Source organism: Amphiura filiformis, chromosome 10 (genome assembly GCF_039555335.1).
Source record: "Amphiura filiformis chromosome 10, Afil_fr2py, whole genome shotgun sequence".
NCBI lineage: Eukaryota > Metazoa > Echinodermata > Ophiuroidea > Amphilepidida > Amphiuridae > Amphiura > Amphiura filiformis.
Window position 1 is genome coordinate 13,270,123 of NC_092637.1, and position 27,063 is coordinate 13,297,185.

General features: G+C 37.6%; 1 protein-coding gene across 1 annotated transcript in view; it reads right to left on the reverse strand.

Moving 5' to 3' along the window:
• Positions 1-2,774: 2,774 nt before the first annotated feature.
• The window catches only part of LOC140162520 (uncharacterized), a 34,799-nt gene continuing 10,510 nt past the window's right edge, over positions 2,775-27,063 (reverse strand). Inside the window, exon 2 of the mRNA XM_072185767.1 lies at positions 2,775-4,861. Within this exon, the coding sequence (XP_072041868.1) occupies positions 2,929-4,861 (1,933 nt within the window). The 3' untranslated portion in view covers positions 2,775-2,928. The remainder of the gene's footprint in view (positions 4,862-27,063) is intronic.

Consider the following 27,063-nt stretch of genomic DNA (forward strand, 5'->3'; position numbering starts at 1 on the left):
GAGCATGAGCGCACCGAGCAAGATCCTGATGATGATGATGATGAGGATGAGGATGATGCGGCAGACCGCGCTGCACCTGAAGACCTGAAGAACTGAAGACCTAGTATAGGTCTAATAATAAACCACACCGGCTAAATATGTGTGTCGGAATGATGTCAAATATTGGAAAAGAGAATGAATTTCCATGATATATTATGTGGCATATGTAGGCCTATACTCATGGAAAGCACATTTTCTATCTAAAAATTATTTTGAGACCATCTCCCGACACACCCCAATTAATTTTTGAGCCAGTACAGTAATGCAAAACCCTACTAGTCTTGACATTTCGTGAAAAAATCCATACTTTGAATAATGTCAAGTCTGTATAAGTATATAGCACGAAAAGAGGAACAACACAGTACCAATAAAACGAAGGATGAGTCAATAACATAATTCAACTGTTTTTAAGTATTTTTTGTATTGTGTCTGAGTAATGTGTGTGTGTATATAGGTAAACTTTAGATAACTACAGTGTGGTTCATAACATTACCCAACCCTCGCACAACGGGTCAGTAACGTTTTCTGAACGTTTTTAAAACGTCATTCAAGACAAAGTCAATTTAATACATTGTTGTTTTAACGTTATAATAACGTGTTGGTAACGTTTTTTTAACGTTCACATAAGACCAAACCAATTTCATGTATTGTTGTTTTAACGTTATAATAACGTGTTGGTAACGGTTTTAAACGTTTTAAAACGTTACATAAGAACAAACCGATTTGTTATTTGTTATTTTAACGTTATAATGACGTTTTAAAAACGTTACAATGAAACGTTACGAAAACGTTTTCAAAACTCCACACATTTGCGTTTTTAAAACGTAATATTGAAACGTTTTCTGTACCAAAGTGAAACGTTTTTTTAACGTTCCAAAAACGTTATTTGGCTAGCTGGGGAGTCGCTCGGCCTATCTCGAACAAAATCGCGATGCGTAGCTGTTAAAAAACGAGAGGATTCGCTGTACTATCACGGCAATTTAACATGGAGATATAGGGATGATGACGATGTGCGGAGGAACCTTTTATTTTAAATAAAAACGCTGATAAGGCTTAGGAAAAAACATTTAAAAGGGCATTTCGTGATCCACAGCCTCATCCCTCCACTTTTCTCAAAAAAAGTTGAGATTTTTATATCACTGGAATACTCTTGCTACATAATGTTTATGTATGAAATATTTCTTGCAGATTAATTCGTTTAGCAAAGATATCGCGAAATTTGAATTTCGTTCTGGTGCACCAGAACGAAATTACAATGTATTGTCTATGGAGCAGTGTAATACACATAATCATGCATAACTCGCAAACGCAAAATCGGAATCAACTTAAATTTTGGGAATATGCTTTTTTGGTCGATATGTACTGAAAAATGTCGTAAAAGAGGATCCTAGGATCACGAAATACTCCTTTAAGACAAACTAGCTGATACATGCATGGCGATAACCCAGGAAGGGGGGGGCCGGGCACTTAACACAAATGACCAATAACGTACAGCATTTTTATTCTACATGTTATCAACGTTTTGCATGATTTCATTAAAACAAAGTATAAAACGAATTATTTAAAAACAGTTTAAAAAGCACCTTATCAGAAGTTTTATTGCATTTCTCCAACCAATTGTGACAGCATTTTCCAAAGAAACCATTTAAAGCAAGCATACAAGCTATAGGCCATAACCAATACAACTGCTATGAAAAGTGAAAACACAAATATTCTCTCTTTCAATGAAATGAACAAGACTCAGATCACAGTTTAAAGCTACCTTGGCCAAGGAAAATCACTCGTTTTCTTTTATTACAAAATATTATTTTCTGCATGCTTAACCTCAAAATGGTCATAATGGTACATGTACTACCAGTCTGACTGTCTTGCTATCATGTGTGACAGGTCACAGCATAAATAAATGCATTGTATTGTATTATAATACTGCTCGCACAATTCTGCAAGAAGGTCCATTGCTAGCCACCATTTGTGCTGTTATGTTGTACATAATTTTCTGTCGGGGGTTATAAAAAATGAGTCAGTCAGGGGGTTATGTAACATTACATTTCAGTTATGGGGGCTAAGTAATTTTCCAAATACAAGTTTCTTTTTAACAAGCTCCCCCCCCCCCCATAAATAATGAATGGTCCCCAACCATCTTTATCATTTTATAGGAAAATGTTGTCTGTTTTTATACTGCCTGTCAGAAACTCAAAAAAACCCTTAAAAACACAATACAATATGAAACCTTTCGTGTAGTCTTGTGACTTGTATCTGAGAAACTCTTTTCACAATATTTACATTGGTATGGTTTCTTTGGTGTGAATCCTTTCGTGTACAGTCTTGTGACTTGTATCTGAGAAACTCTTTTCACAATATTTACATTGGTATGGTTTCTTTGGTGTGAATCCTTTCGTGTATAGTCTTGTCTCCTGCCTGTGAGAAAATCTTTTCACAATATTTAAATTGGTATGGTTTTTCAATGGTGTGAATCCTTTCATGTTTAATCTTGCTACTTACATCTGAGAAAGTTTTTTCACAATATTTGCATTGATAAGGTTTTTATTTGGTGTGAATCCTTTCATGTCTGGTCTTGTCAATTGAGCGTTAGAAAATCTTTTCACAATATTAACATGTGTAAGGTTTCTCCATGGTGTGAATCCTTTCATGTACAGTCTTGTGACCTGCCTGTGAAAAGGTCTTTTCACAATATTTACATTTGTAATGTTTCTCAATGGTGTAATGGTGTAAATCCTCTCATGTATAGGCTTGTCTCCTGCCTGTGAGAAACTCTTTTCACAATACTTACATTGGTAAGGTTTTTCTTTGATGTGAATCCTTTCATGTCTAATCTTGCTACTTGCATCTGAGAAAATCTTTTCACAATATTTACATTGATATAGTTTTTCAATATTTACATAAATATGGTTTTTCTTTGGTGTGAATCCTTTCATGTACAGTCTTGTTACTTCTATCTGAGAAAGTCTTTTCACAATATTTACATTGGTATGGTTTCTCTTTGGTGTGAATCCTTTCATGTACAGTCTTGTTACTTCCATCTGAGAAAGTCTTTTCACAATATTTACATTGGTATGGTTTCTCTTTGGTGTGAATCCTTTCATGTTTAGTCTTGTCTCCTTTCTGTGAGAAAATCTTTTGACAATATTTGCATTGGTAAGATTTCTCTTGGGTGTGAATCCTTTCATGGGTAGTCGTGCGACCTGTATTTGAGAAAGTCTTTTCACAATATTTACATTGATATGGTTTTTCATTGGTGTGAGTCCTTTCATGGCTAGTCTTGTGATCTGCACGTGAGAAAGTCTTTTCACAATATTTACATTGGTAAGGATTCTCATTGGTGTGAATCCTTTCATGTTTAGTCTTGTTACTTGCATTTGAGAAAGTCTTTTCACAATATTTACATTCGTATGGTTTCTCTTTGGTGTGAATCCTTTCATGTACAGTCTTGTAACTTGTATTTGAGAAACTCTTTTCACAATATTTGCATTTGTAAGGTTTCTCATTGGTGTGAATCCTTTCATGTCTAATCTTGCTACTTACATCTGAGAAAGTCTTTTCACAATATTTACATTGATATGGTTTTTCTTTGGTGTGAGTCCTTTCATGGCTAGTCTTGCGACCTGTATTTGAGAAAGTTTTTTCACAATATTCACATTGGTATGCTTTCTCTTTGGTGTGAATCCTTTCATGTACAGTCTTGTGACTTGCATTTGAGAAAGTCTTTTCACAATATTTACATTGGTATGGTTTCTCTTTGGTGTGAATCCTTTCATGTACAGTCTTGTTACTTGCATTTGAGAAAGTCTTTTCACAATATTTACATTGGTATGGTTTCTCTTTGGTGTGAATCCTTTCATGTACAGTCTTGTGACTTGTATTTGAGAAACTCTTTTCACAATATTTGCATTTGTAAGGTTTCTCATTGGTGTGAATCCTTTCATGTCTAATCTTGCTACTTACATCTGAGAAAGTCTTTTCACAATATTTACATTGATATGGTTTTTCTTTGGTGTGAGTCCTTTCATGGCTAGTCTTGTGATCTGCACGTGAGAAAGTCTTTTCACAATATTTACATTGGTAAGAATTCTCATTGGTGTGAATCCTTTCATGGCTAATCTTGCTACTTACATCTGCAAAAGTCTTTTCACAATATTTACATTGATATGGTTTTTCTTTGGTGTGAATCCTTTCATGTACAGTCTTGTGATTTGCATGTGAGAAAGTCTTTTCACAATATCTACATTGGTAAGGTTTCTCATTGGTGTGAATCCTTTCATGTCTATTCTTGCTGCTTGCATCTGAGAAAGTCTTTTCACAATAATTACATTGGTATGGCTTTTCTTTGGTGTGAATCCTTTCATGTCTGGTCTTGTGACTTAAGCGTGAGAAAATCTTTTCACAATATTTACATTTGTAATGTTTCTCTATGGTGTGAATCCTTTCATGTACAGTCTTGTGACCTGCCTGTGAGAATATCCTTTCACAACATTTACATTGATATGGTTTCTCTTTGGTGTGAATCCTTTCATGCGTATTCTGTGCACTTGGACAAGATAACCTATTTTCGCAATATTTACATGCGTACGGTTTCACTTTGGCATGAACCCTTTCAGGTACAGTCTGTTTACAGCTACACCAGTACCTGTGCAATTTCACTCTATGTCTTGCCACATGTTTCACATAATATATGAAATCACTGTAAAATCGTCTGCAGTAGATACACCTATATGGTTGAAAACTATTTGCATAATTTGACTTCGGTTGAACTTGGTATGCCTTGCCTTGTAAATGCTGCAGTTGGTTTCTTGTCTTCATGGCTCTGAAATGATATTAATTGGTAAAAACAGACTTCCATTCAACTAGATGATATATTTTATGAGTACATAAACAATACAGGTTGGCAAAAAAAGGTTTTCTTCGAAATCGCTTCTTCGGATTTTTTCAAATGTCTCTGTATGTGGTACTGCTGATGAATTGTACCCACAAATTGGTAAGTTTAAGGGGAGGTTATTTAGCAGGTTAAAAGAGGGGAAAGCGATTTTTGGCATATATACATGTATTTGGGCCCCATTTTGATAATACCGCTGTAAACATTCAAATATGGAACATATTCAAATATGGCACATCAACCGGGGAGCAAAGATTTTTAGCCTGTCCATAGCTGTAAATGTTTAGAAATGGTTTCTGCTAAAGTTAATGAAAGTTGGTGATAATATTGGTGATAATATACTTTGTCAAGTGTCTTTTTATTATTTGACTTATTTCATTATTGCCTATTATTGCAGGGTTTGCAGGATTTTGCCACTGCAGAAAGAGTCATAGATTTAACCACATTTCTTCCACTTTACAAAAAGAGTTTTTGCCAGTGTTTGCTGGCTAAAATGCCAAAAGCTAATGAAGTCATACAAGTATGTAAATGTGTCACTTTTTTCATCTCAAAACAAATTATATTTGAAATGCAAATAATTTCTTGAATCAAGTTGAGTGTAATAATGCCAGATTTTGTAATTATAAGTAACTATCTGAACAGCAGACATTAAACTTATGTATATAGTATGGCGATTAATACCATACCGAATTGCTATTTTATCTTTCCCCATTCCCCCGACAAACACCAAAAAAAGAGACTTAAGACTTCAGGCTCCCCCCTTTTTTTTTTATGAAAATTATGGGTCAACCCCATAGAAAAGCATATGAACTCAAATTTCCCAGGAAGGGCCCCTTTCTGCTTCAGCCCCCACAAGTGTTTGTGAACGATCCCTAAATCAGAAACATAATACTTTGCGCTATTTAGGATGTTTTGTTACGTTAGTAGCACATCAAAATGGACAACACCCATGAGTCGTATCACTTTTGAACAGAACTATCTCATTTTGAAAATCATCTCAAATTGGATAGAATTGAGATGCAATTTGAGAATGAATTTGAGTACCAACATGAGATCCATAGCATTATCACCCAATTGGTGCTTATACATTGGTGCTACCAAATGCTTGTCATCTCATGGTCAAAGAAGCTGGGGATCACCAAAGTTGTATTTTAATAGAGCAAGGACTGATTGCTCCAATTTAAGTAGCATAGGGAATCTAGTGCTTTAGAGATCATGTTTCTCTGCCAAGAAGACATGGTCAATACCAGTATGTGATATGTTACGTACTTCACATTTATGTATCCCACATTATCGGGGGTTGTTTTAGTTTTCTCTGTGATGAATTATTTCCACATTACGAAACTCTTTTTATTTCTATTTTTTTAAATACAATGTAGCAAACAACCTGAAACCAACTTTCCTGCTGGATATTCCTTTCTTAGTGATTAAGTTTGCTATTTTATGAGTAGGCCTACTGTCGTTTTGTGCAAATCATTTTTGGCATTAGGCGTACTTGTTTTTTATTTAGTGCCATATTTTTCACTCAATGTTGGTGCTCAAGAGTTAAATAAAACCACTTTTCTGTAGGAACGTGCGTATCAAATTTATTACATCACATTCTTGACTACCAATAGGCCTACTTCTGAAACATTGACAATTACATTCTCTATTTTTTTCCTATACATTTGATTCAGACCCGGGGGGCACTTCAATTTGAAATGGATATAGGTGTAGGGCTGGCACTTTCGCACTAAGGGGCATTCAGTGAGAGCAAAATGTAAAAAATAAGGGGTCATTGGGTGAGAGCATGTTTTTTGGCATTCGGTGAGAGCAAAATGTAAAATATATGGGGTCATTGGGTGAGAACATGACCTTGTTTTAAATGGAATCTTTGGGTGAGAGCCAAAACAGCGCCACAGAAACCATGAAAATCGAATTTCTAGTTCTAACTTGGCTTCAAATTTCTTTGTTTTTTCAAAATAAGTAACAAAAGCGGTGATAATGAAATTTGCTGTTCAAATTTGACTTGTAAGGGTCTTTGGGTGACAGATCAAATGGAAAAATAGGGGTCTTCGGGTGACAGAGCATGTGTTCGTAAAAAATATGGGGTCTTTGGGTGACAGCGATGCTGAAAAAGGGGGGCTTAACAGCCCTACATACGCGTCACCTCCAAAGTTGGAGCCCCGATTCAGATTTGTCCAAATCCCTACCTCTCAAACGTAACTAGAGAAAAGCTGAAAATCCAAAAAACGTTTGAAGCTGAAACTTTTAATAGTTTACTAATAAGTACATTCAATGAGAATCTGTGATGATTCAACATATAGTTTTATCTCAGAGGGTTGACCTTTTTGGGGGACACAGAACAACAAGCATGAATTAATTGGTTGTTTACAAAAGACCATGAACAGCAATTAAACCTAATACTTGACCATGAGAAGTCCAGACACTGGGTACTGCTCAATCTAGTTCAAACTATAAGAGTTAGCACACAATAAAACTAATTGGGTGGATATTATCTCAATTTGACATTTCAATTGGATCTCATGTGGATCTCAAATTGCTTCTCAATTCTGTTCAATTTGAGATGATTACAAAAAAACACCAAGATACCTAAAACTATTCTTTTTTTGGTTTCTTGCAACAAGAAAAAAACATTGAGATCATCAGTTTCATCAAAATCATCAATTTCTCCCCCAAAATCATCATTTTCTCCCCCAGTGGGGAAAAATTGGACCTAGTATGATGTCACAATGTTAGTATGTTACTCTTTTGCCCATAACTCTGTAACCATATACAGTCTATAATATCGAATTGATTAATTCGAATTAAACAATTCATTGATGTTAGCACTGGATAGTAGCCATTACTGCCAGTAGACAGGAAGTCTAGAAAGTTGACCTCAACGCTGTAGGTGGTCTTCCTGTACTTTTGAATGGGACAGCAGTAACCTTGGGCGTGTTTTAGACCAAAATTTTGGATTTTTCAGATTTTTTTCTAAGTTTGTGAGAGCATAACAAGACTATCCGTCGATGGATTTTTATTTCCGTTGGTAGATATTTTTAAAATTAAGTTTTTCATAACATATTAAAAAGGCAGAGACCCCTAATGTATAATAAATTAGCAAGGTAAGTTTTGAGTAACCTTGATGAAAATTATCAAAAAAGTGCCTATTCAATTGTGTGGGTACGGTCCATCACCTGTCACTTGGTAGTCTTGTAACATGTCTAATGGCGCTGCCCATGGCCACTCGATGAATTGTTTAATTCGAATTAATCAATTCGATATTATAGACTGATATATTATCATAGATATGTAAAAGTATGCTTTTTCTGAATCCTTTATATTACTAGAGAATCAGGATGGTGTCAGTTTTGAACAGGTCCGAGTAATTTTGATCTTGACCCTTTGTGCAAAGTTAAACGACCTTTTTCTACAGAAAGATTGAGCAGGTAGAGAGAAGTTGTGCAAGATGTGTCATCGGTGACTATGATTGCTCCAGCAGTGTGACAGCCATGGATCAAGGCCCGGGATCAAGGCCTACCTTGGCTACCAGACATCTCCATAACAGGCTTGACCTTTGACCTCATTGACAACAGGTGGTCCCAGCACATGACACATGGCGCTAGCATCAAACACCAGAGGCCATGGTTCCGCTTTCAATATCCGTGTTGCAGTTCGACAGCAGTAGACTACCGAGGGAAAGCAGTGGAGTGCACCTTTGTTTCCAATGGACATTTTATTGTGAAATTTCATTGTACAAGGAATACATTTAAAAAAGTCCACATAGCCCCCGCATGAAAAGTATTTAATTATCTTTGTAATCACTCAAAAAGCATTTTGTGTGAATTTTACATCTGAACTAGGCACACCGACATCGCCTGGCTAATAATTATTTGGTGCAGCAGAGACACTAAAATGAATACACGGGATCGATACACGTGAATTGCTATGCACGATTTTGATATCAGATGAAAATCTTCGGGTACTGGGTTAGAAAATGATGAATATCTCCCGTAAATGATTTCGTCTCAAGAAACCAGATGTGGTCTCATACCCTTGAAAATATGTGTTGAACAGATATGATAGTCGTTAGCGTGCGCTTTGAAAATTGGCCGTGCGCTTTGAACTCAAAATCGGACCAAAACTCTAATTTTATATTGCGTTGTTCCTGTATGGACTACAGCGCGCAGCAGGCTATAGCTGCACTCACTACTCAAGTGGAGGCAGTATAACCATTGACCGCAATGTCTTATACAAGCTTACTCACACAGCGGAGGACACTTTAAGCTGTCGGTCCCGTGTACATGCATATTTTCTCACATTAATGTAGTGTGCACGTTAAAGAACGTCACAGGCTATTCGAAAAGAGCAGGGGATCATCCCGGTCATGTTGACTGTTCTTCAAAATACACTCATCTACTCTAGGTTCCAGAGTAAAAAAATAAGTACAGCTTGCTGTACGCAGTGCGACAATACTCATACATATGAGGGAGGCACTTATAAGGAAGAAGAAGAAGAAGAAGCGAGAAATCAATTACCCCGGCTATTGTCAGTAGCCTTAGTCAGGTCACTTCGCTAATTATGCATAAGGTCCGAATAAAATGGCCATGGGTGGCTGTGGATTTAACCTACCATGGCGATTTCTACCATGAAGATATCGGGGCGATGTCACTGCGCTAGGTGCTATTAAATTTTATGAGCCTTTTTATTTTACATGTAAAGTCTATGGGGGTGACAATTAGAAATGGACTGCAATTTTGAAAAACCCTCATTTTGGGTCATTTTAGAGCGGCAAAGCGGCAAGCGGCAGGAAAGTATGAAACCAGCATTACTTAGTACTACTCATCTGCCAAATATGACAGCTTTAACATGATTTGCATTGCATTGCAGTGCATGTAAACCAGTGGTGTACCGTGGCCGCTCCTACCCCGGGGGCTGAAGAAAATTCAATATATTGCCGCCCTTGCTCAACAGCCAGAAAAGGGTGACCCAATTTTTTGGGGTGTTTTGAACAACCCGAGGAGCATAACAAACACCAAATTGGTGTCGTATGACCTTTGACATACATATGTATTCTTTTGTCGAGAGTGACATGGTCTTTCAATGCGTGCCGAGTGTCCTTGGCAGACTTGACTATGCTTCAGTGGTCATGAAAGGATTCAATAGATAACCTCTGCCCACTAATCGTACGCTATTGTCTGAAATTGCTCCTCGGAAGATGTATCATAAGAACTCAGTCCTCAAATGATAGTCAACGACCAAAAGATAAATGACTGACTACCATTGAGGACTGAGTTCCACAGTCTAGTACATTGGTACAGTCAATGCATGGGTGTACAGTACACTAACGCTGTAACTACTACATGTATAAAGTGTAAGCTTACCTCAATACCTGGTGCTGTTAATCTGTTCAATTTTGAATTGGATGCGCCGGGTGGATGCGGTAATGCACTCACACAAGTACAACTAGAATGTGCGCTGGGACTGACTGACTGTGAACCATAAAATCACGATGTAATTTACTAAAATACCACAAGTCTAGTCTGTAGAGAAAAATCAAACAAACCAGCCTACACCACATTTCGCCATAATATATTCTAGAAACGCTTGCTGTTAGAATAAGAAAAATTTTAATTGTAATTATTGCACAGGTCACGGCGACCCTGTGACCTTTCCGGAAAAAGCCGAGTGGCAGGTTTTTCAAATAAATATTTTCTGTGTAAAAACTGTACCATCAGATAGGTAATGGAATATATGAATATTAACTGTACATCTATCACAACAATTTTTGATAACAACTTGCGTCACAATTGATCTAGTATAGAAGGTAGATAATTTATTTCAATCTTATATACGCCATTTTTTTTTTGAATTAAGTGAAAATTAATTCTGTAAAAACTGTATTTTTTTAATGTAATTTTCACATTAGACCCGACAAAAGATTACCGTTTTGTTGTTATGATAATCTAATCTTTTGATTTTGTAGGATGTGGATTTAGGATGCAAACTGGAACAATCCAATGCCTTGTCAAAAGCATTTGCTTCAAAATGGAGTTCGGATGCACTTCGTAATACAACTTCCGCCACTGCGGGAAACCACATGCACAGCAGAGCACATGGCCGATATCAAAATCGATTTTATGTATTGTGTATGTAGGCCTATTCATAGGACCCTCGTATTAATTGTCTCTATGCGCTTGAGAATTCAACAATATAAATAATGGTAGCTTTATTATAATACACATTAATGTTTTAAGCAGATAAAATTCCAAAATATGATGCAGTAATGAAGTTGCGATTTATTAATATTATATGTATAAATTTTCACGATGACACTATCAAGTTCTTCGTGGTCGAGCGGTCTAAGGCGCTGGACGTATGGTATACGTGATACTAGCCAAAGCGGTGAGCCGTGAGTTCGAACCCCGCCTCTGCCAAACTTTAAAAGAATTAAAATTAAAATTTTACTTTTAAAAAATTTCATATTGGGGAAATGTGACTGGGAGAATTTATGTATGGCGTGGAGTGGTGTGAAACCAGCCCAAACATTTTTAATTGGGTTACGAGCTGTCTGTCAGGCTGGAATTACGGGCGCATGCCACCAAATATTTAGTACGAGTGAATACGGGCACGTGATGAACTCCTGTTCCTGACGGGGGCGTAGCACCCGGGGGGGTCACTCCCATTGTGGCCTGTACACCATCCGCGATAATCAACTTTTGAAAAGCACCCTAAACGAGGATTTAACCCTTGGCTAAAACGACACCCTAAACAGGGATTTCATTTCTAACATCAAATTTCATACCCTAAATTTCATTTCCGCGTATTTAGAAATTGCAATTTTGCTACCCTTTTTTCCAATTTGTCATGTTTTTGACACCCTAAACGCGATACGCGCGTATTGTGCATACCCACGAAAAACGACCCTTTTTACGCGTTTTCATTATCGCGGATGGTGTACAGGCCACAAAGGGAGTGACCCCCCCCGGGGCGTAGCAAGAGCATCAGGGACCCATGGACAAGGAGCAGTACGGGCCCTTTTAACCAGGGCGGGATTTAACCTTATGAGGCCCTGGGCCAGGTTTATTGGTTTACGTATAATATAGGGGGGGGGGGGGGCTAACATATTTTGTTCCGATGTTACTAGGACATTTGCGCCTAAAGCACAAGAAAAATTCAATTTCTGACTATTCTAGCTTATTCTTATCCTAGATCAACATGAATTTCGCTATTTGAATGCGCGCGAAGTGCGGAAAATGTTACAATTTTGCCCCATTTGGGCCAAAAACATTCTTTACATGATGCAGTCATGTCTACAGTAGAATTCACCACGACCTTTGCAGGACTTAAACCCCATTAAAAGCTATCAAACCAAGATAACACTCATTGAAAACAGCTCAACTGATTAAATCAGATCTTCTCTGGTTGTACACGTGTTTCTGCTTTACCTGTGCGGTATCGCAATGAGCTGGTATTATTCAGTTGGGTAACCGATTATAAAGGAAACGCAAGGTAACAATGGTATGTGGGCCTTTGTTCACGAAATGAGACAATGGTCTGCTTATTGTTAACCAGTATTCTTGAAAATGAGCAACATAATGATTGTTGACTTAACACGGTTTGGAAATAATTTCTTCATATTGTTTGGTGTTATCTGTCGTTTACATATCCTTCCTAAAACACACTAGTGCGACTAATTCCAAACACCTCAATTAGCAAAAAATTTAGGACATATATGTTATAAAACTATATTTTCTAGAATTTCAGGGAATACTTTAATGTAGCTTGTACCGTGTTTTTGTGGCATCCTTCAGAAGTGAGCGGTCCGTTACCAATATTTTCGGTGGCAAATCTCCATTCAATTAACACGGGGAGTTGGCTAGCTATGCCTTGCCCTCACTCATATTTTACCAAAGTGCGACTATTTCTGAACATCTAATTTTAGGTCATGTTAGAGAAATATATTTGCTAGAAGTTTGGAGAAATATTGGCCGGTTATTTTTCACACAGTGATGTTAACTAGGCAAATGCCTATACTTCTAACATACACTATTTGTAAAGGTCGTGCGTCAATGGTGAGAGCACTGTGTATTGTGTATAGGAAAACGGACAGTAACTGCAGTGTGAATAATTGGGGTTGCAAAGATGCATAGGGTAGGCCTACTTTTGGGGCCCAAAAAAAATCATTATCAGCCCTTATTTAATTTTCGCTTTTGTGCTTGGGACCCTGAACCCTCGGGGCCCCTGGACTTCGTCCACCCTGTTCCCCCGCTTGCTACGCCCCTGGTTCCCGCTCCTGTTAAGGCGACTGGATCATTTCTGCGTAAATATAGAGGGCACGGGGATTCAATCAATCATTATAAAAAACTCGGAGGGGGGGCACTCCAACTTTGGAGGTGACGCGTATGTAGGGCTGTTAAGACCCCCTTTTTCAGCATCGCTGTCACCCAAAGACCCCATATTTTTTTACGAACACATGCTCTGTCCATGCTCTGTCACCTATTTTTCCATTTGATCTGTCATCCAAAGACCCTTACAAGTCATATTTGAACAGCAACTTTCATTTATCATGGATTTTGTTACTTATTTTGAAAAACAAAACAAGGAAATTTGAAGCCATTTAGAACTAGATACTCAATTTTCAAGGTTTCTGTGGCGCTTTTTCGGCTCTCACCTAAAGTTTCCATTTAAAAAAGGTCATGTTCTCACCCAATGACCCCATATTTTTCACATTTTGCTCTCACCAAATGCCAAAAATCATGCTCTCACCCAATGACCCCATATTTTTACATTTTGCTCTCACCGAATGCCCCTTAGTGCGAAAGTGCCAGCCCTACACCTATATCCATTTCATATTGAAGTGCCCCCCCGGAAAAAACTATTTGATAAAATCAAATGGCACATAGTAGAGTAAAAATTTTACTGTAATGATTGACAGACACCATTAACAAAAAATAATTTTTGTAATCGATCTAAAAACAAACGTTTAATATCAATTTTAAATTGTATTGCCTAAATCTGTATGGCGTAGCTAGGGGTGGGCAGGGCGGACTCGCCCACCCTGGAAAGAAGGGAAAATGAAGAAAGAAAGGGAAGGAAAGAAGAGAAAAGGAAGAGAGAATGGTGGGGAAAAGAAAGGGTCAAGATGGATACGGGAGGAAAAGCAACAGCGAGGAAACGAGAATAAATATATTAAAAAAAAGGGAAGTGAAAAACAAAAGGGAAGCCTAAGAGGGATGTGGGAGGAATAGTGAAAGGGGAATGAAAGAGGGAAAAAGAGGTAGAAGCAATTCATGCACAAGTGTAAGAAATTTATGAAAGGGGAAGAAATTGAAGAATAGGAAAGGAAACTTAAGGGCGGGAACGGGAAGTGATTTGAGGGGGAAGTAATTTAAGTGAGTGTGTAATGGAAGGGGGAAGGAACGAGAGAAAGGGGAAGGAAGATTTTTGACAATTGTCGTCAAAGTTTGCACCCTGAAATGCCTTGACCCCCCCCATCAAAAAGTCCTACTACACCACTAGAGGACAGTGATCAGACGGTAGAGGGCCAGAGGGCAGTATATATCATTATTGTGAAATTTATTCCCGGGAATTTATTTATGAAGCGTGATGACAGGGCTAGTTAACGGTGCAGTGCTGTCCTCAAATTCAAGATATTTCATGCATTATAAGATGATTTTAACAAAGAGAAGAATCGCTATTCGACATAATTAGCTCATAACGATATCATCTTGTTGTTAAGCTGTGATTATATTAACTTTTTGCTTTTGATCATGTTGGTAATTTATTAAACATGCTTCTTGTTTTTTTCTAAGATCTTTGACTTAAAGCAATAATGTGTGATTTACTTAAGGGGTACTACACTCTGGGGTAATTTGTGACTATTTGTGCATTTTCTCCAAAATAATAACACACTGGTAACAAAAGTTATGTATATTATTGGGGCAAGGAATCCAATTACTACACTGAAATTTCAGTGACTCAAGACAAGCGGTTCAGTATATATGATAGGAAATGAGGTACAACTTAGCGGTACCTTATTTCTTATCATAAATAACGAACCGCTTGTCTTGGGTCACTGAAATTCGAGTGTAGTAATTGGATTCTTGCCCTATAATATACATAACTTTTGTTACCACTGTGTTATTAGTTTTTGAGAAAATGCAAAATAGACGCAAATTTTATATCGAGGGTGTAGTACCCTTAAGCTTTCATTTTTTGCAAGATTTTAATACACAATGGTGTATCATTTTTTGCTTTAATATTGATATCTGAGGTGTATAGAATTAAAAACAACGGATACCCAATGGGCACCCTTGAGCATTTTGAGATATCCGGGGGTCAAAGTTTACACAGGGGTCAAAACTAAAAATTTTTACTACTTGGTTAAAACCTTTTCCAGTCAGGAGTACTTATTGGCAAAATGGTCAAAGGTCGAACTTTGAGCTCCATTGGGGTCAAACACATAAAAGTTACCCAATTTTGACATAAAATTGGATCGATTGAGCCCATATTCTCGCTATGAGTTTTAAAATGTTGGACGAGACGTAGTGGAGTCCAATATTTTAAAACTCATATAGCGAGACCAATAAATATTGGGCGTAAAGCATCCAATTTTATCATTATTATGTTTTGGATCCAATATTGTCACACACTTGGACTCATCAAAACATAATAATGCTCAAAATGGTCTCAAAATAATAATTCAGAAACGAAATAGTTTACACTACCTGAGATGTTTCGTTACCATGGTAGTACAACAAAGAGGGTTAATTACTGCCCATTGAGTCCAATTGATGTTGAGGTATTTTCCCCCTTTACCTAGGTAACGAAATGTCGCATCGCACATAGTAAAAACTATTCTTTTTCTGAATTATTATAACAAGAAAAACATTTTCAGATCATTTTTATCAAAATCGGATAAATTTTCTGTATTTGACCAATGTTGAGCCCAAATTTCAACCTTTGACCTTTTTGCTAATAACTCCAGACTGATTGGTGGTAGGTAGGTCAAACTATATAATTATTTTCTGAAGCCTTGTGACCTGAGGAATATTTTGGACCAACGGAGCAAATTTGAGTTTTGACCCTGTATAACTTTTGACCTCATATTTCTTTTATTGCTCAATGGTACCCACTGGGCACCTGTCATAATTGACCTCTCAACATGTTAGGCGTCAACGTTAGGGGTGGTGCAATAATTATGTGTACCCCGGGGATGAATTATAGGGGGGCAAAGATTTTTGGCAGGCCAAAAGGGGGGGCAAGCATTTTTGACAGGTCAATTCAAAAGGGGGGTCAAGCGATTTTTGGCAGGTCAAAAGGGGGGGCAAGCAATTTTTGGCACAGATATTTTGGGCACCGTTTCTATATTACGCCCTAAAAAGGCGTAGGAAAACGTTAGGAACACGTTCAAATATGCAAAATTTCCTGCTCGCTGCGCTCGCACTATATGATAAGACAATTTAAGGTTTTAAATTCGGGTTCCCCAAAATCTTGCATGTGTAAGGGGGGGGCAAAGATTTTTTGGCACGGCCAGAGGGGGGGGCAAGCGATTTTTGGCAGACCATTTTGAGAATTCACCCCCCCGGGGGTACACATAATTATTGCACCACCCCTTAGGTCATACGCAACTTAACACTGAAGGGGAGAGAACAAGAGACACATACCAGAGGGGTGACACTTCTCCTGAAGTATGGCAGAATGACCCCTCTATTGTGTTTGTTCATTTGTGTATGGAGAGCCATTATACTAGAAATACCTTTTAAAAGCATTAAATTAGTATCACCCTGGCGGCCCCGTGCATGCACTGGAAAACCAGAATCTGTTATTTAAAAAGAAACAAAAATACAAAAAAAAAAGTACCGCCTGTGAACATATAAATGGGTAGCAAAATTGGTCTCGAATATTAATGAATTAAAAGAAACATACGCGATATAATGAACCATTGACCTGACGCCATGATGGCAGAATTTATTAGTCGTTTTATTTCATGTTTTTATAGTACGTCAAAATCCCACTTCTTGTTTAATTTATATTGACTTATTTTTTGCATGTTCAATGTGCAGACCATATGCACAAATGAATACTTATCTTTTCGATATTGAGCTTTTTGTACAACTCATATAACATGCATTAAAGCAGGTCATATGTGCTGACCTTCTTGTATTTGTTCATCTGTGTATGGAGAGAAGAACGCCATTGAAACTCCATCGGTATTAGGGCGTAGTTCATTGCACTGACCGGATTGTTATTCCAAGTACTTTGATAATACAGATAATGTGTACTAATGGGTCGAGGCGATTGCATTGAAAAACTAATAAATTATTCATAACAGTTACGTAATCAGTCGATAGTGCGGACACTTTTCATTTGCAAACCACCAAAATTCGTGATCTTTTAGCGTTGGAAAAGAAACCATGTGAATAGAGTGCCCTCTCAAGAACCCGGAGGGGGTTCTCCCTGGTTGAAGGTATACGTAGATGTGCCACGGTTTTGGGGTACCTTTTCAGCGATTTTGATATATCAATGGGTGGGTTTTAAGTGGAGACCAATGCGCCCAATTGGGCGGATTTTGGCAAAAGTGGCCTTAAAAGCGCCCAAACAGGGCAAATTTGGTTGATTTTTTGGTGCTTTTTGTTGAAAATTGGTATATTGATGGGTAGCAAAAACAGCAGAAAGTAGGTATAGAGAAAGTCAACATCCGAAAGTCTGCGTGGCACATCCCCGTAAAAGAACCCCCCCCTCAAGAATAACTATACTCTCTGCACATACTCGACTAAAGATGGTTTTAGCCGCCAAGCCAGACACAACCATAGATGGTTTGGGACGCATCCTCCCTTTTGAAAAAGTGGAACAGCATTGAGCAAGAAGATATATTCAGTGGTGGAGCTACAAGGGGGGAGAAGAGGGACAATATTATTATTATCCCAAAGTCCCCCCGTCACCCACTTCTGAGGCAAAGAACCCAAAATTATGTAAATTTCCACTTTTTGCAGCAATTTGTCGATTTTGACCTGCCCCTCCCCCCCGAAATTAACTTTGGCCCCCCCCCCCCCCAAACAATTCCTGGTGCCGCCACTGGATATATTAAGACACCTTGTCAGAAGCATGCTGGACACACTAAGTATTAAAGGATACAATGAACTGCATTTGACATGACTGAGAGTAAAGAAAAAGTCCATGAAAACAAAAGTAGCATAAGAATGAAATAAATAAAAATAATCACCGAGTGAAGAAAATGTTTCTGTTATGAATTTATAGTGTGTTTATAGGCTTTGCACTTTTGAAATCCGACCCTTTACCATTTTAATGCTTGTACGTAACTTTTCTCAACGAGATCGCAGAGCAACAAATGAGGTGTCAAAATTCGTAGTATAAATTGGTGCATTCAGTGAGTTTGATTTACTCAATACCTTTTGGGTTTTTTAATCTGTAAATCATCGCGACCTTTTCTTAATAGTACCGGTAGGCCTACAAGGTGTCTCAGTGTGTACCAGTGTCAAGGGTTATTTTAACGTGTTTCCTGGCACGTTTGTGCAGTCAGATTAAAAACCCGGTGGGGTCAAGTACAAATTACCCCCTTTTGCAGCCGGGTTTTGCAGTCGATTTCAAAGACAAATCATGAAATTTTACCCCCTTTTTGGGGCGCCCTCTACGGAGGGCGCACCTATAGGCTTGACTTTGTGAAAAGCTTCTAATTTCACTCTTGCTAGATTTACTCCGCAATTATTTTGCTAAAATTATGCCCAGCTCAGAAATAAAACCACAATATGCTTGGATTTTATTTTATTATTGTTTTTCTGCCTCCGCAGGAGGTAGTATGCTTTGAAATTTACACCTAAAATGCCGCACATTGCACGGCATGTAGGCCGATTGTTTCTAATTTCCGCCCAATATCGAGAGCCCAATATATATCCCCCACCTCTTTGCGCCATACATAAATTCGCCTATCGCCATTTCCGAATGTTCAAAAAGGTAATCACGCTTCCTCAGCATGTGCAATAAATTAGCATTAAAATTAATCTTATTCTATAGGGATTCTAGAAACGCCTAGCACGTGGCGCCAATGGCGTGGGTCTATCAAGTTAATGAATTATGCATTAGAATATTTTCAAACTCATATGTTGTATAATTGATGACCGAATTAAAAAAGACTAGCTTGCGTATGCCGTCCTGTAAACCAGACCAAAAATGCCATACTGCGCAGGTCAGCAACCAATCACGGCGCGCCTTTGTCATGACGTCAGACGCAAACTAGTCTTTTTTAATTCGGTCTTTAATTATAGGTTGTAGCCTCAGCGCTCATCAGCCTTCGGTGTGATCAGCAGCTTTATCTTTGAAGACAAGTTGGAAAACCGTTGTGCTGTGGCAATGGGAATACACATCAAACAAGGTTTAATTTCATGATTACATGAAACCTGGTTATTAATGCAAAAACTTTGGCTGGAGAAGTTGAAGCTGACGTTCATGGCGACACTTTGGATGTGATAATTTGACATCATGGATTGTTTTGTGCAAAATTGGAGGTATTTTTGTGCCGCGGCGAGTCAGCAGACCGACTGGCATGCATGCTAGGCTCGACTAGGCCACAATCATGATCCGATGCATTTGAACTGCAATGTATGGTATGATACGCCTAGCCGCGCCTATGGCCGGCTTCATTGCTGCCCGGGCATTGCTGTTCAAATACATGTACTAAAATATTGCAATTTTATTGCGTTGATATAATTCGGAATAATTCGTTTTAAAGTATTTGCTTCCCCAATTCCCATGCGTGGTTGTGTTTTATGTTCTACTGAGTACGGTACTGTTGCAATATTTTTGCATGCATACCCATGACCGTTTCAAGACTTTGACTGAGAAATTTGCTTTTTGTTTGTTAAGATAAAAATAAAAATAAAATGCAAGAATCATCTTTCCCCACACAATACTTCTCACAAACAAGGTGTTGATATTGGCCCTTTCGATGCAAGACAAAGCACAAATGAAGGAAACAAAACAAAACAATAATGTTTTTGATTTTTTATTCAATTACACATACAAAAGAGAAATGGCCTATAAAAAGACCCCCCTAAATATAATAATATTAATATTATTTTAGTCCTGAATACAAAATATAATAAACAGGCATAAAAAATCTGATACGAAAATTTGTTACTCTGAAACGTTACAATCGTAATTTTCAGTCAAAAATTCCACGAGAAATGACTCTTGATACAACTTGGGCATATTCCTGGGGATTCGAGTAGTGATTTGGATTTAAGTGTGTTGTTTATAATTATCATGCTTTTGTTCATTATAATTATGCTATTCTGTTTCTCTTATCAAGTGTAATATTGCTTTATATTGTTTTTGTTTTTTTAAATGTGTTTACTATAATTTAATTTGTATTGGTTGTATTATGCCTATTTGATTATGTACTTTTGTAGTTTTTGCATATATTTGTAAGTTTAGTTCTCTGTTCAGCGCATTGAGGCCTGGCATAATGCGCTATATAAATTACTTTATTTATTTATTTATTTATATATGCATTTAAAAAACAGAAACGGCTGCCTGCATCTGGAACTCTTCATATCTGAAAGTTTGAAGGTCTTATTTCATACATCAGAATTATCTGCAAGATTGCAAGATGGCTTTAGGTGACCGTGGCCCTATTGGCTAATGCACAAATTTAGATTTTCTTTCTATTTAAATAATATGTTAAAGCTTAATTATGCCCTGTAGATTACATTCGGTTCTTGAGATATGGCCTGTCAAAATGGTGCGAACCCAAAACAAAAAATTGGCAACAACTTTCTTTTTATTTTCTATATAGAAGTCCAGTTGCCAGATGATTTTCTAATTACATGTATGAATTATGCAAAGTAAAGATTTCAGATACAATTAAAAGAGCTATTATAGTAGGCCTACTGAGGCATGGTACATGGGTAGAACACACACTGTAGACCTACTACAAAATTACGGTTGCGTCTTGGCAAATTTCAATTTGCATAATTAATTTGGGCCACTTATTAGAAAAGTTGATTAGGGCCCGGCCCTAATTAATTATGCAAATGGAAATGTGCATGGAAAAAGGCATTCATGGGTTTTATATCTTATTTTGTAGCCCATCTGAACATTCTACTTTGTACAATTCTTGCATATATAATTAGAAAATAAGGCCTACCTGACATCATTGCATAACAAAAATTAAAGAAATTTGTTGCCAACTTCGCGCCATTTTGACAGGCCATATATTTTGGTAACCGAATATCCGATTAAAATAAAATTTTCAGTCTTGTAATCAGGAGAGAATGGACTCACATATTTCAATCAGACAAAAATCTATATCCAATAGCGTTACCTCAAAGCTAGCATTATAAGTGTCTCCTTAACTAATAACAAAAGGTGCCCACTGGTATCTTGGAGGCATTGTCTTTTTTAAAGACATTTCTTGTCTGATATGCACGGGATAAAATGGTGTGCGTATATTCTTTGTTTAAAATACAAAATTAATGGACTTATAAAAACACCAAATAAATCGTGACCTTTGTATGGTCAGGTATGGTTAACCGATAGACGGTGACATTTGACCATTCTAATTATGTATGTTTTGAACATGTTTGCACATGAACTAGTTGTTTACAGTGTGAAGAATCTACAACATGCTCATCCATCAGGGTACAGTTCTTTAACCCCAATACATTTGTGCATTCATTGAATGACCTTTGAAAATGTGAGTACAAAAACTCATAATCTGCAATTCAGGTCAAATTTTGCACTATGATTGTTTAATTGAGGTTATTGATAATATGCCACTGGAATGAGGCCATTGTGGTCCATTTGCACACCTGATCCTTAAACCAAACAAAACAACCACTGACCAATCATGAAATCACTAATTGGTTTATGTGCTTGACTGCTAACTGATTGTGACCAAAAGATATTAGAACAATTAAGCTCAGTATCTTTGTGGTGACTATCTCTGATAAAAAAACATTAACAATTCTGGTCAGCAGAGCAAGGAATAAATTCAGAAGACATGACTGTGTTGAAGGTCAGAAGACCCGAGTTGCCAACCCCGCGATATGGTAGCCCAATTAGACGACTTTTGACTCATGGTTCACCGTTGTTCACCCGGGTAATGTACGATTTAGGCGTACGTCATTTTGTTAGTGTTTACCCAAAATGCTGAATGAAATAATATTTATTGTAATATGCCTAACTGCTGGGAAGGGTTCCTAGCAAGGTAAAGTGAAAGAAACCCCAAATGGCTATTTTGTCCGTTTATGGCCGACTTAAAGTCATAATTATGACGTAATTTTGTTATTTATTAATTAATTTTTAGCAGAATTAATAACATAAAAATGGGCTGTGCCCGTTTCATGAAGAATAACGATCGATCTTACCCAGGCCCGTACGCAGGATTTTTTTGGGGGGTGCTGATTTTGAAAAAGTGGACCTTTTATCCAAGGGGGGGGGCGATTTTGTAAAAAGTGGACTTTTCCTCAAAAATGTGGACTTTTTTGGCCAAAAAAGTGTAAAAAACCCGATATTTTTGCTCGCTTCGCTCGCAAATTGTCATATTTTGGGACTTTTTGTATACTTTTGCACATTTGGGGGGGTGCGACCGCACCCCCCGCACCCCCCCCCTGCGTACGGGCCTGATCTTACCCTTGTAACAGGCCTGTCAATTTCTTGGAATTGTTTGATATGAAAGGAGGGTATGATTTTTTTGTATTAGTTTAAGTTTTTCCTAGCCTCTCTTAGCCACAGGGTTGGCTACAAAAGACACAGAGTATACCTTAGGATAAACTGGCATGAGTGCGCCGACCCCAGGTTTTCAACATTTCAGGATTGTTTCTGGACGGAGGTCGGGTGAGAAACGAAATTACGTTTACATGACTTTGTCGAAATTCGTCGTGTGACAAGAATGAGTGTAGAGATGACTAGGGGGAAGCTTACTTATTTGTGTCTTCTATACTATCCATCATATACCCTAGGCCCTGCATAACGAAATTCAACAATATTCAATATCAAAGCAATATCCTCACTACAATAGGCCCCCAAAACAGAACTCCCACCCCACATAATCGCAAATGGACACGAAAGCTTCATTCCATGAAGCATTTCTCTCGTATTTGATCATCTTCTACTCTTCCCTAAAAAAATCATAATACCAAATCTAAATCACCATGGAATTCACCATATCCCGTCCAGCTCACATTGGGCGCCCCATTCCTTTTTTAAAGGAATTTTTATTCACTCTAAAACAAAGACAAAATGGTACTCTGAAACACCCCTATTTTTTAGATTCCGAGGACACATTTGCTATTTTGACCCTATTTCAACATTTCAAGGACGAGGATTTTATGATTATTTTTTTTCATCACAAAATTCAAGTACATGTAGTACCCCTCGCATATAAATTGGCTATTGCAAAATTTGGGGTGAGTACGAAGTAGGAAACCAAATTTATTCCTTATCTGGCCAGCTATCCACGTGATCGGGAGAAAACAATAAGAACCCCCTTTTTTCAATTTCGTGGACATTTGTGCGATAAAACACCCATATTTTCCAATTTCACAGACAATTTTGTCTGCGGACAAGCCCTTTTTGTTGAGTGAGTTGAGTGACCTCACCGGGATTAAAAATCCGTGCAGTGAAATTAAAAATCAGTGCAGTGAGAATTGAACATCCGTGCTTGAAATATGTCTATGACATTTCTCAGCACGATCCATAGGAGCAGATAAATAGCTGAGTCTGACTTTGCCAGGGGGTGATTTCAAAGTGCCAGTGGCGTCTGCAGGTCTTCTCAAAAGCGGGGGAGGGAGGGAGGGGGCACAGGTCTTGATTCCAACCACTGTTGTTTGACTCGCTTGACTGGCCGTAATTGGTAACCCAAATATCCCCCCAAATTGGTGCATCCCCCCTGACAAAATTGAAGGAACGTGCCCACCTCACCACCTTAGCGTACGCCACCGCTTAGTACATTGATAAATATTGTAGGGTATGAGCCTCTTCCACATGTGATTATAGATTGTATTTGAAGAGCTTGTTTCTGATTTATTGCAATGGATTGTGATGCTAAATATATGCTATATGTATAGTAATTTCAATTGGATGCACCATTACAAAGCAAACAGTGGATGGATGCACAGTAACAATACTGTGTGGGGCCTTTGGTTCCCAAATAAGAACAATAGTCTGCATATTGTTAAGCTGCATTGTTGTGGTAAACAATGGCTTGTTGATGGTAGAACTCATTGTTGCTAATGTCAAACTTGTCAAAGTAACTGTGATTGTATCACACAAGTAAATGAGAAACATGTGGTTGTGGACTATTAACATGGTTTGGAAACAAACTCTTTATTTGAAGAACATCCATCAGGATCCAAATATGAGGACGGAATTATCCAAAAAATTGCACATTTTCGCACGCTTCACGTGCATTTGTTTCACCCATTGATGTACCAAAATCTCTGAAAAAGTACCCCAAAACCGTGGCACATCCAGCCTTGATCAATTATCAATTGTGACTTTTCAAAGAAACCATTTAAAGCAATAATACAAGCTATACCACCCGGTGTTTTCACGTAAGTCATTACATGAGGTAGTTCACGCCGCGGCAGGCCACTTTTGAAGAAGAGAAACGGAAATACGGTTTAAATCGGGAGATCATGCGGCCTGGATATAATTTTCTTTAATCATGTTAATATACTAAGCAATAATATTTTATGCCAGGCCATTAAAGTTGTGCATTGAAACATTGGTTGAAATCAGGTTGAAATTTCAACGTTGTATCAACGATGAAGTTCAACCTGATTTCAACCTCCTTAATTTTTTGCATTTAAAGTTGGTTGAAATCAGGTTGAAATTTCAACGTTGTATCGATGTTGAAATTTCAACCTGATTTCAACCAATCTCTAGGTTGAAATCAGGTTTCAACCAATCTCCAGGTTGAAATCTGGTTTGGTTAGATTTCGACGTTGTATCAATGTTGATACAACGTCGAAATCCTAACCTGTGCCCACTGGGATAGGTTATAACCAATAAATTTCATTTATTATTATTGTAATTGCAATATCCAACTACTGCTTTGAAAAGTGAAATACAAATATTCTCTCTTTCAATGAAACGATCAAGACTCAGATTGGGGGATTATAAAAATATGGGTCATTCAGGGGGTTATGTAATATTACATTTCAGCTATGGGGAGCTTAGTAATTTTCCAAATACAAGTTTCAATTTCACCAAACCCCTCCTCCTATAAACAATGAACGGTCCCTGACCATTTGTATCATTTCATAGGAAAATATTGTCTGTTTTTATACTGCATGTCAGAAACTCTTGTACTTAAAAACACAATACAATATGAATCCTTTAGTGACCTGTATTTGTAAAAGTCAATATTTCCATTGGTATGGCTTCTTTTTGGTGAATCCTTTCATGTACAGTCTTGTTACTTGCATTTGAGAAACTCTTTTCACAATATTTACATTGGTATGATTTCTCTTTCGTGTGAATCCTTTCATGTTTAGTCTTGACTCCTTTTGTGAGAAACTCTTTTCACAATATTTACAAGCCGACGACGGATGTCGGCTTGTTCTGTCTCTTCTCAATTCTTCTTACAAGCCGACGACGGATGTCGGCTTGTTCTGTCTTCTTCTAATTCTTCTTTCTTTCTTCTGGCAACCTCGTGACATTTTGCGTGACTTGCCACGTTTCGCCCTAGCTCTCTTGTGCTTCGACAGATTTCAACCATACTTGAGCCAAATGACCACTGGACTAGGCCAAACCTTACATTTGACTTTGACCTGACTGTGACCTTTGACCTTGACCTTATGTCCAAAAAAGATAAAATAAAAAAAAATGCTACTCCTTCCACAAATTACATGCAATGATCATGTGACTCATGCATATGAATCAACATGTGGCAGTGCTTAAAACTTCCTAAAAAGATTGAGGTCAAAGGTCATTAAGGGTCATTTCCGGTGAAAGTCTGAAAAATTTGTAAAAAATATTCAAAAAATCACTGTCTTTACAAATTATATAGCAGAGCGTCGCCATTAGCACACATGCATTGCTACTAGCCAGGGTCTTTAGGATGCCTACAGTTTTGGGCTCAAAGGTCATTAAGGGGTTACTTCCGGTCAAAAACGAAAATTATCAAAAATGTTTAAAAAATTTTTATCTCAAAATGTAAACAGACCAGAATAATATAACCAACATACATGAATAAGTGTTCCCTGATGTATGCATGGTATTTTTATTTTGGGGGTCAAAGGTCATTAAGGGGTCACTTCCTGTTTTTAGCTGAATAACTTCAAGAATTTTTATCTCGAGAACTAAACAAGTTAGAATTTTTTAATAAAAATTGGAACAATACATTTTGTCGGTGTACACAAGGTTTTTTTTTTTCATTGAGGTCAAAGGTCATTAAGGGGTCAAAAGGTCAATCAAAATTTTCAAAAATCAAAATCCATGTATAAGTTCCGATTAAGCTGAAATTCACCAGGAATATTTCTTATGACCTCCTAAGCACAATGCAAGAGCAGTTGACCCCATCCGTAACCCAGGGGTCAAGTTATAGGGGTCAAATTGCGGCTTGTATCAGCGTCTGTTGACTCTAGTTTCTTCTTTCTTTCTTCTTTCTTCTGGCAACCGCAATCAACTGCATGTAGCTCCGCAAGGGATTGACAGATTTCAACCAAAGTTGACCCAAATGACCACTGGGCTAGGCCAAACCTTCCATTTGACTTTGACCTCGCTGTGACCTTTGACCTAGCTATAATGGTCAAAAATGTGATTTCACAAAAAAATGCTACTCCTTCCACAAATTTCATGCAATGATCATGTGACTCATGCATATGAATCAACATGTGGCAGTGCTTAAAACTTCCTAAAAAGAATTGAGGTCAAAGGTCATTAAGGGGTCATTTCCGGTCTGAAAGCTAAAAATATTCAAAAAATCACTGTCTTTACAAAATATATAGCAGAGAGTCGCCATTAGCACACATGCATTGCTACTAGCCAGGGTCTTTAGGATGCCTACAGGTTTGGGGTCAAAGGTCATTAAGGGGTTACTTCCGGTCAAAAACCAAAAATGTTCAAAAAAATTTTATCTCAAAATGTAAACAGACCAGAATAATATAACCAACATACATGAA